The sequence below is a fragment of the Nerophis ophidion genome, linkage group LG23 (genome assembly GCF_033978795.1).
Source record: "Nerophis ophidion isolate RoL-2023_Sa linkage group LG23, RoL_Noph_v1.0, whole genome shotgun sequence".
Taxonomy (NCBI): domain Eukaryota; kingdom Metazoa; phylum Chordata; class Actinopteri; order Syngnathiformes; family Syngnathidae; genus Nerophis; species Nerophis ophidion.
The window spans coordinates 42,055,861-42,067,799 of record NC_084633.1 but is presented as its reverse complement, the minus strand read 5'-3'; the positions used below and the strand labels follow the sequence as shown (position 1 = coordinate 42,067,799).

The 11,939-nt window shown below is 43.3% G+C and overlaps 1 protein-coding gene across 2 annotated transcripts in view; it reads right to left on the bottom strand.

The window, feature by feature from the left end:
* The window catches only part of metrnla (meteorin like, glial cell differentiation regulator a), a 35,358-nt gene that overhangs the window by 372 nt on the left and 23,047 nt on the right, over positions 1-11,939 (bottom strand). For both annotated transcript variants that reach the window (XM_061884685.1, XM_061884683.1), the window contains exons 3-4: positions 3,902-3,961; positions 1-1,264 (exon numbers count right to left, since the gene is read on the bottom strand). The exon at positions 1-1,264 is cut by the window's left edge and continues 372 nt beyond it. In XM_061884685.1, the coding sequence (XP_061740669.1) occupies positions 951-1,264; positions 3,902-3,961 (374 nt within the window). In that variant the 3' untranslated portion in view covers positions 1-950. The remainder of the gene's footprint in view (positions 1,265-3,901; positions 3,962-11,939) is intronic.

Genomic DNA, 11,939 nt, shown 5'->3' with positions numbered 1-11,939 from the left:
GATGCATGTTGAGCGTGCTCGCTCACAGGACCGCCTTCAGCGCTCAGTCACATCCCAAAGTGCAACAATGATGCCTTTCACCCCGACCTGACCTGCACGCAACACAACAGGAAGTGGCTGAGGACATGACTTCCTGCGCTGGCAGATGCAGCTGAGACGTCAGCGATGACTTTTCACTCTCTTATTCTTGTCGAAGCAACTTTTATTTATTCAATACTTATTCACATTTGGGACTTTTTCTTTATCAACAAAAACAAAAAAACAAACCACAAATTAAACAGTAAATCGAGCTTTTTACAAAGCAAAATATACAACATTCATTTTGTACACAAACATAAAAAGGGGGGTTGCTACATTTAGATCCGTCCTGGTCACCATGGCGACCACTCAGGCTGTGTCCAGGTGACAAGAGGTCGTCCTGGTCTCCATGGCGACCACTCAGTCCGTGTCCAGGTGAAAAAGGATTGTCTTAGTCACCATGGAGACTAACTCAGTCCGTGTCCAAGTGACAAGGGGTCGTCCTGGTCACCATGGCGACCACTCAGTCTGTATCCAGGTGACAAGGGGTCGTCCTGGTCTCCATGGCGACCACTCAGTCCGTATCCAGGTGACAAGGGGTCGTCTTGGTCACCATGGCGACCACTCAAGCTGTGTCCAGGTGAAAAAGGATTGTCTTAGTCACCATGGAGACTAACTCAGTCCGTGTCCAAGTGACAAGGGGTCGTCCTGGTCACCATGGCGACCACTCAGTCTGTATCCAGGTGACAAGGGGTCGTCCTGGTCTCCATGGCGACCACTCAGTCCGTATCCAGGTGACAAGGGGTCGTCTTGGTCACCATGGCGACCACTCAGTCCGTGTCCAGGTGACAAGGGGTCGTCTTGGTCACCATGGCGACCACTCAGTCCGTGTCCAGGTGACAAGGGGTCGTCTTGGTCACCATGGCGACCACTCAGTCCGTGTCCAGGTGACAAGGGTTGCTCCCCTGACTCAGCGCCTGTCTGTACAGGCGCAGGAAGTCCTTGTATGGCGGTGCGCAGCCCATCCACGCCTCCCCGAAGCGCACCGTCCCCATGAAGAGGAACTGGCCCTCCCGGGACTGGAGGCCACATCGCAGGGGCATCTTGATGTGGCCTGACCACCTGCGCACCCTGGGACCACCCGGGACAAAGACCTGGGTCTTCTGTCTGTAGAGGCGGCTGATGTCCACGCTGGCGGACGAGTGCTCTTCTTCCTGCTGCACCTGCCGGATGCTGCCCCGCGCCACTGTGGACATGCACACCACCGTTACACACCACCGTGACCTACACCACCGTGACCTACACCATGTGACCTACACCACCGTTACACACCACCGTGACCTACACCATGTGACCTACACCACCGTGACCTACACCATGTGACCTACACCACCGTTACACACCACCGTGACCTACACCATGTGACCTACACCACCGTTACACACCACCGTGACCTACACCATGTGACCTACACCATGTGACCTACACCATGTGACCTACACCACCGTTACACACCATGTGACCTACACCATGTGACCTACACCACTATTACACACCACCGTGACCTACACCATGTGACCTACACCACCGTTACACACCACCGTGACCTACACCATGTGACCTACACCACCGTTACACACCATGTGACCTACACCATGTGACCTACACCACCGTTACACACCATGTGACCTACACCATGTGACCTACACCATGTGACCTACACCACTGTTACACACCATGTGACATACACCATGTGACCTACACCACCGTTACACACCATGTGACCTACACCACCATTACACACCACCGTGACCTACACCATGTGACCTACACCACCGTTACACACCACCATGACCTACACCATGTGACCTACACCACTGTTACACACCATGTGACCTACACCACCGTTACACACCACCATGACCTACACCATGTGACCTACACCACTGTTACACACCATGTGACCTGCACCACTGTTACACACCATGTGACCTACACCACTGTTACACACCATGTGACCTACACCACTGTTACACACCATGTGACCTACACCACCGTTACACACCACCATGACTGACCTACACCATGTGACCTACACCACTGTTACACACCATGTGACCTACACCACCGTTACACACCATGTGACCTACACCACCGTTACACACCATGTGACCTACACCACCGTTACACACCACCGTGACCTACACCATGTGACCTACACCACTGTTACACACCACCATGACCTACACCATGTGACCTACACCACTGTTACACACCATGTGACCTACACCACTATTACACACCACCGTGACCTACACCATGTGACCTACACCACCGTTACACACCATGTGACCTACACCACCGTTACACACCATGTGACCTACACCATGTGACCTACACCACCGTTACACACCATGTGACCTACACCATGTGACCTACACCACCGTTACACACCACCGTGACCTACACCATGTGACCTACACCACCGTTACACACCATGTGACCTACACCATGTGACCTACACCACCGTTACACACCATGTGACCTACACCATGTGACCTACACCACTATTACACACCACCGTGACCTACACCATGTGACCTACACCACCGTTACACACCACCGTGACCTACACCATGTGACCTACACCACCGTTACACACCATGTGACCTACACCATGTGACCTACACCACCGTTACACACCATGTGACCTACACCATGTGACCTACACCATGTGACCTACACCATGTGACCTACACCACTGTTACACACCATGTGACATACACCATGTGACCTACACCACCGTTACACACCATGTGACCTACACCACCATTACACACCACCGTGACCTACACCATGTGACCTACACCACCGTTACACACCATCATGACCTACACCATGTGACCTACACCACTGTTACACACCATGTGACCTACACCACCGTTACACACCACCATGACCTACACCATGTGACCTACACCACTGTTACACACCATGTGACCTACACCACCATGACCTACACCATGTGACCTACACCACTGTTACACACCATGTGACCTGCACCACCGTTACACACCATGTGACCTACACCACTGTTACACACCATGTGACCTACACCACCGTTACACACCACCGTGACCTACACCACTGTTACACACCATGTGACCTACACCACCGTTACACACCATGTGACCTACACCATGTGACCTACACCACTGTTACACACCATGTGACCTACACCACCGTTACACACCACCATGACCTACACCATGTGACCTACACCACTGTTACACACCATGTGACCTACACCACCGTTACACACCATGTGACCTACACCACCGTTACACACCATGTGACCTACACCATGTGACCTACACCTTGGGTCCCTTTTTTTTTTTTTTTTTCTTTGTCATGAAAAAGGGAGGTGTTTGTGGTTGGTGCACTAATTGTAAGTGTATATTGTGTTTTTTATGTTGATTTAATAAAAAAAAAAGATAATAATTTATTTTATTTTTTTTTTCAAATAAAAAAATTATTCTGCGGCCCGGTGGTTGGGGACCACTGCCTTAGAGTTCTAACAAAAAACAGAATGGAATTTTACAGTTTTTTACCGAATGGGACACCCAGAATGTACCAGAAAATAAAGAAAGTGGGATTGACAATATTAACTATGAACAATAAAAGACTGAATATTAACAACATCTTTGACTTGTCAGAGCAGCTCCTCCATAGTTGTGTATCTTTTACAGTCAAGTAGGACACAACACACATGGAACACACAGCAAAATATGAATGCAAAGTCTAATAATAAAAACCTACAATATGATATATTATATAAAATCTGTTTGGGGACCCATTTTGCCCTAAAGAGTTGAGCACTCACCAAAGTCTTTGGTGCAGGCTGCTAGAAGAACCTCAGCATCACTGCAAGGCTGACATGGATCTGAGGAGAGCAAACACACAGTTGGTGACCGACCAATCACAGCACAGGCAACTTCTTGAGCTGGACAAATATATTGTTATGTATCTCAAAAAAACAATACATCATAAAAATATTGTGTGTATATTTTTATTTTCACACTCGGCTGCCAACCCATCCAGCGAGAGCTGAAGATTGTCCAACAGATTCTAAAAATAACATTACTAAAGAAAAAATGTTGACACTAATAGAAAACTTACATGCTAATAGGGGTAAATGGTAAATGGTTGTACTTGTTTAGTTCTTTTCTGACCCTTTTTAAGGAGCCCAAATCACTTTGACACTGTTTCCACATTCACTCATTCACACACACATTCACACTCGGGATGTCCCGATCCAGGTTTTTGCACTTCCAATCTGATACAGATACTGGCCGATACTGGCCTATCCGAGCATGTATCAAAGTTTAAAGTTATTTAGCCTACTTAGTTGTCAGATTCATGTTGAAAAGGGTTTTAGTACTCTTGATAACAACTAGCCAGCGGAATTAGGTGAGTTTGAATAATACACAATGGTTGGTATTCAAGGATAAACACAAAATATCAAAAATGATACATGACAAACAGAAAAGGCATCATTAAACAGTAAGAAAGTGAACAGTATAAAGTGCAAATAATGCTGTAAACATTATTTAAAAAAAGCAAAACACAAAAACAACCTGAGTGGGATAAAATGTCTATAACTCAGCATCAATACTTGCTCTTCAACAAGTGTACACTTAGAAAATCAAAAAAAATAAAAAACTATCTACACACTACTTTTAATTGTTTGCCCCAGTCAGGGGGGGGGGTAAACAATTGAAGTCCAAGCATGATGGGGAGATTCATTCAAACAAAGACGAGCACTTGAAGATGCTCAAGTGTCAGCCTGCTCCTGTCTTCATCTATGATGAGTGAGGCTGTGCTGAAAAGCCTCTCACTCGCAAGAGTCATTCAAATGTCTTACAACTTTACCACCACGCTTGACTTTATTGTGGCATGTTTTGCACTCCACCTCTTCATCTTTTTCGTTTTATAGAGTAAAATAATCCCACACAGCTGACATTTTTTTACTGTAACTTTTAATTCACACAGCCGTCTTAACAGTTAGGACACAGACCTGTGGATGTCTTATAGGTGTGCTGGAAAATGCAGAACGTAAATCAGGGAGCAGCAGAAAAATGGAATGCATTATTTAAATGGTTGCGTTGGAAAACACGGACCAGATTAAAAAAAAAAAAAAGGATCTGGATCGGCATTTTCCCATGCCTTGCCGATACGCATTTTTTGACAAATATCAGCGGCCAATCCAATCCAAATATCAGATCGAGACAACCCTAGTTCACACACTGATGGCGGTGGGGGATATGGCCTTAAATCTTCATTGCGTTGAAAAAATTGTCCTAATATGGCAGCAGATGTACACTATATTGCCAAAAGTATGGTGGCCATCCATCCAAATGATGAGAACCAGGTGTCCTAATCACTTGGCCCGGTGTATCAAATCAAGCACTTAGGCATGGAGACTGTTTCTACAAACATTTGTGAAAGAATGGGCCGCTTTCAGTGATTTCCAGCGTGGAATTGTCACAGGACACCACCTGTGGAAAAAATCCAATTGTGTCATTTCCTCGCTCCTAAATATTCCGAGGTCAACTGTCGGCTTTATTATAAGAAAATGGAAGATTTTGGGAACAACAGCAACTCAGCCAGCAAGTGGTAGGCCACGTAAACTAACAGAGTACAGCACAGTCACTTGCTACACAGCTCTAAACTTCATGTGACCTTCCAATTAGCCCACGTACAGTACACAGAGAGCTTCATGGAATGGGTTTCCATGGCCGAGCAGCTGCATCAAAGCCATACATCAGCAAGTGTGAAGAGAGGGAACTTTCTCACACTTATCCTTGTCTCCTCAGATGTCATCCTTCTGGAGCTCATTTTTGGTGAGTTTGTAAAGGAGATGACATGAGAACAGTGACAAGGACAAGTGTGAGAAAGTTCCCTCTCTTCACACACCTGGCTCTGGATCTCGGAGGCAATCAAAATACAAACAATTGTACATCAAAGTAAAAAAGTACATCAAAGAGACTTGTTTATTTTGGCTATTTACCCACATTAAAACGTCTGGGTCAAAATGACCCGCAACATCATATTTGTATACAAACTCTGCAAGACATTCCACTACACAACAAAGTGTCCAGATTTTACACACCATTCAAAGTGTGGGATGCAGTGGTGTAAAGGACATCACCACTGGACTCTAGAGCAGTGGAGACACCTTCTCTGGACTGATGAATCACAGTTTACCATCTGGCAATCTGATGGACCAGTCTGGGTTTGGAGGTTGCCAGGAGAACGCTACATTTCGGACTGCATTGTGCCGAGTGTGAAATTTGGTGGAGGAGGAATTATGGTGTGTGGTTGTTTTCAGGCCCCTTAGTTCCAGTGAAAGGAACTTTGAATGCTCCAGGATACCAAAACATTTTGGACAATTCCATGCTCCCAATGTTGTGGGAACAATTTGGAGTGGGACACTTTCTCTTCCAACATGACTGTGCATCAGTGCACAAAGCAAGGTCCATAAAGACATGGATGACAGAGTCTGGTGTGGATGAACTTGACTGGCCTGCACAGAGTCCTGACCTGAACCCGATAGAACACCTTCGAGATGAATTAGAAGGGAGACTGAGAGCCAGGCCTTCTGTGTGACCTCACCAATGCACTTTTGGAAGAATGGTGGAAAATTGCTATAAATACACTCTGCAACCTTGTGGACAGCCTTCCCAGAAGAGTTGAAGCTGTAATAGCTGCAAAAGGTCATATTGAGCCCTATGGCTTAGGAACTTCAACTTCCTGTGTGAGTCTAGGCAGGTGACCAAATACTTTTGTCAATATAGTGTATATTACCTCATTCCTACTTGTATTATTTTCTCAAAACTATTGTTATAATCTACTTGCTAATGTACTGTCTGCCCTCATGTGGTTCTATCTGCACTTCTGTTGAAATGTACTTAGCAAGCATGCGGCTCTTTGGCGCCGCCCTAGTGGCTCCCTGGAGCATTTAAAAAAAAAAACATCCAAAATGGAAAAAGACGGGGGCGAAAATATTTTTTTTGTTTTAGTATGTTTTGAGTTTGAGGACAAACATGACACAAAGCTTCCCAATTGTTAGAACCAGCACTGTTGAATATGTTTGTGTGTGTGCTTCACTGATGACACTATCTGGTGAACATCCTTTTGTCCTACTCCATCGGCGGTTCTTGAACTCACCACAGAGTGACGCCATAGTTTGTTTACGTGTCAAATCGTCCACTCCTCCTTTGTCTCATTTTGTGCACCAAACCTACTGGTCACACTTAACATTACACCATGTACCAAATTAAATTGCTTCGAGGTCGATAAGCACAACCAGAATTATTCCGTACATTAGGCGCAGCGGGTTATGAGGCGCAGTGTCGATTTTGGAGAAAATTAAAAGGCTTTTAACCCTTATATTATGTTGAGGGTCAATTTGACCCATTTCAGTTTTTGTGTTTATCAAAGTACTGGTTATCCTTTCTTTTTCTTGCTGAAATTTGGTGACTTGTCCTCATCTAGGGTCATGAACTGGTGTGTGAAATCTGGACACTTTGTTGTGTAGTGGAATGTCTTGCAGAGTTTGTATACAAATATGATGTTGCGGGTCATTTTGACCCAGACGCTTTAATGTGGGTAAATAGCCAAAATAAACAAGTCTCTTTGATGTACTTTTTTACTTTGATGTACAATTGTTTGTATTTTGATTGCCTCTGAGACCCAGAGCCAGGTTTGTGAAGAGAGGGAACTTTCTCACACTTGTCCTTGTCACTGTTCTCATGTCATCTCCTTTACAAACTCACCAAAAATGAGCTCCAGAAGGATGACATCTGAGGAGACAAGGACAAGTGTGAGAAAGTTAGCCTCTCTTCACACACCTGGCTCTGGGTCTCAGAGACAATCAAAATACAAACAATTGTACATCAAAGTAAAAAGTACATCAAGGAGACATGTTTATTTTTGGATCTGAACAGCTATTTACCTACATTATAGCGCCTGGGTCAAAATGACTCGCAACATCATCTTTTTATACAAACTCTGCACAAACATTCCACTTCACAACAAAGTGTCCAGATTTACACACCAGTTCATGACCCTAGATGAGGAAAAGTCACCAGATTTCAGCAAGAAAAAGAAAAGATAACCAGTACTTTGATCAACACAAAAACTGAAATGGGTCAAATTGACCCTTAACATAATACAATTGGAATAAAAAATGTATTGTGTGTCACTTTCCTAAATGTTTATATAACCTAAAATAAAATTGTTATTGGTTTAACCTGTTTTCTTGACTGTTTTGAGTGCATTTACACAGTACGGGTCAAAACGACCCGCAACATAATCAATGTCATTTTTCCCAACATAATACAGGGGTTAAGTGCGTCTTATAGTCTGAAAAATAGGGTAATTCATATGGTATACTCTCTGTATCGTGCAGCCCTACATGCAGACTATTTTGTCTTTATAATAAATCTACTGGTATATATGAAACTGGTTTTGAATGAAAAATATCAAAATGCCCTCCAAAAAGTGTAGACACCCATCAAGTTGGACATTTCAGGTCTCTGACTTAAACAAGTTGAAAAACTTATTGGGGTGTTACCATTTAGTGGTCAATTGTAGGGAATATGTACTGTACTGTGCAATCTACTAATAATATGTACTGTACTGTGCAATCTAATAATAAAAGTCTCAATCAATCCGACTGAACGTTCATTAACTTCTGCACAAAAGTGAGAAGGAACACGCACTAAAAGACTAGACAAAGGGGTGTCCAAAGTGCGGCTCGGGGGCCATTTGCCGCCCGCAGCTAATTGTTTACTGGCCCCCCACATGTTCTGGAAATGCTATTGCAAAAACTAAAAAAAAACATTAAAAAGAAGTGGAATGAGGTGCAATCTAAGTAGAAAAAGTTGGCTGTTTTTTTTCTTTGGTCTATCTTAATTTTTCTTTTTTTTCTGCCAATGCGGCAAAAAAAAAAAAAAAATCTATCTAACACTAAAAATGAATTATTGACCTATTCAAGGCTCAGATTATTTCAAATATTTCACTTTAAAATGTTTAATGTGGAAAATCTTGCATATAGTGTGTGGTTGCTATACAAAACATTGTTTTCTTTGATAAAAGAGCATAAAAAACAAACAAAATAAAAGTTCAAGTGTAATATCGGCAGATATATCTGAAGTTGATCTTGTAACTTAAGTTAAAAAAAAAACTAATAAAAATGTATCACTTTATGAGTGGGGCACCTTTTGGATCCCAAATATATTTAATGAGATTTTATTTATCTTTTCACTGAGATTACTCAAAATCCATCCATCCATTTGCTACTGCTTATTCCCTCTTGGGGTCGCTGGCGCCTATCTCTGCTACAATCGGGCGGAAGGCGGGGTACACCCTGGACAAGTCACCACCTCATCGCAGGGCCAACACAGAGAGACAGACAACATTCACACACTAGGGACCATTTAGTGTTGCCAATCAACCTATCCCCAGGTGCATGTCTTTGGAGGTGGGAGGGGCCTATCCCCAGGTGCATGTCTTTGGAGGTGGGAGGGGCCTATCATCCCCAGGTGCATGTCTTTGGAAGTGGGAGGAAGCCGGAGTACCCGGAGGGAACCCACGCATTCACGGGGAGAACATGCAAACGCCACACAGGAAGATCCCGAGCCTGGATTTGAACCCACGACTGCAGGAACTTTGTATTGTGAGGCAGACGCACTAACCCCTCTGCCACCGTGAAGCCCTAGATTACTCAAAATGATTAATGAATTCAAATCAATGGTGTCCTGCATAATTGATCTTTTTAAGGCTGTAATTGTCATGATCCGTGGTCTGGATCAGGTTTAGTTTAGTTATTTTCTGTTAGTTTGGACTCCCTTTTGTTGTTTGTGCACCTTGTGAGTTAGTTTGGTCATCATGGTAACGTATTAATTTCACCTGCTATGGGTTCCACACCTGTTTTTGTTAATTACTTTCTTATTTAAGCCTGCCTTGTCCGTCAGTCGGTCTTGGTCCCATGTTTGCGGTAAGCAACTGTTACGTTGGTTTGTTCTAGATTTCTTGTTCCCTGATCCTATGCTAATGTTAGCATTAGCTTCTGTGCGTTTCGGCACACATTTCTTTTCTTCTTTTTTTCTGTTTTTGCACCAGTTTTTGGTTATTAAATCACCTTACCTTTACGTTGTCGTCCGGAGTGTCTATGTTTGCACTGGCGGAACCATCCCGCATTAAAATGCGACCCGCATGTGACAATATTTACTTCACATCAAACATTGCTTTCTGAATGTTTTGGGCAGTGGGGGAAATACTGCATATTTCAGTTTTATTATAAAAAAACAAAGTTGTCTTTGACAAAAAAGGCATACTATCAACCCAAAGTTTATATATTGTAGAGATTTACTGTAAGCGTTAAATAATTAAAAAACAAATAACAATTTGACTTGTTTTGAACATTTTAGTGACTAGGCCCTCGGGAGCCCTAAAGGTAAAAAAAATAAACCATATATTTTGTTATCGTTTGAAAATGAAAAATATCAAAATGTCCCCTGCATGCCTTAATATTTCTGTGTGCGGCCAACAGTGGAAAAAGTTTGGACACCCCTGGACTAGACACACTAAATGTTTGCGTACTGTTTAATGATGGTTGGTAGTAGGGCTGGGCGATACATGGAATATACTGGATGTATCGCAGGTTTGTCTCTGTGCGATATAGAAAATGACTATATGATGATATTGGAGTATACCTTCTCACGCAGTTGCTTTTAACTGCGGGCATTACACTACAGCCTCTTCTCACTCTTTCTTGTCTCCTCACAGAGACATAAAACAAGCGCACCTACCACTGCGAGTGGTAATACAAGAGAGAGAAGGTGCATATCTGGTAACAAATGGAGGAAGAATTAATTCCCAAGAAAAACAGCAGGGGGTCCATCGTCTGGCGGTGGTTTGGCTTCAAGCGGGAAGATGTTGAACAGACAACCGTAATATGTCAAGTATGCGGCAAAAGCGTTGCTACAAAAAGTAACATTACTGCTCACTTGTAGCATCATTTGAAAAAGTCACCCGCTAGAGAATGAAGAGTGCTTGAAACTCCGCATGTCAACATCTCCGTTGGGTGTCACACCCACAAAATGCCCAAGCCACCATTTCCATGGGAACACCGTATGAAAAAACTAGTCAACAACAGAAGGAGATAATGTCCGTAGGAACCTACCACATAGCGATTTGATTTCCTATTATGCAGCTCGTTTTTATTTAACACTTATAGAAATATCTTGTGTGACATCATGCACAAAAGTGCACTTTATTGGTTTGAAACTATTGTAGTGGCGTTCTGTAGAAAAAGTGCACTTGAATTGAGTGTTTTGATATGTCATCTTAGTGACATCATGCACAAAAGTGCACTCATAGCTTGTTTTAAAATGTCTCTGACAATCTTGCACTTTCTGTTTTGGAAATGACATGAATGTTTGTGCCACTGTGCCAATAACTGTTTCATAAATACACTTTTAGTTGTGATGTCCCTCTCTGCATGAAAGTTTAAAAGTAGCATATATGAATGCAGTATGAAGAAGAATGTTTGAATGTAGACACATAGAATCATCATACTGCTGTCATTATATGTGTTCATTCAAGGCCAAATATCCACATATATGTGCTGTATGGTCACATGGCCTAAAAATATCCAGATCTTAGTAAAAGGCCTTTAAATGGGGGTCAGAGGTCAAGCTGCCACAAGTTCAAGAACAATAAAAAGTAGCCTGAAGCCAATCGTTTGGAAAAACTTTTCACGTGTGCTCGGCTTCGGATTTCGACCACAGAGCTGAGTCGGCATCTCGCTCCGGTCACCCCTCTGAAGAAGACCACTTCACAGGGAAGGGAGG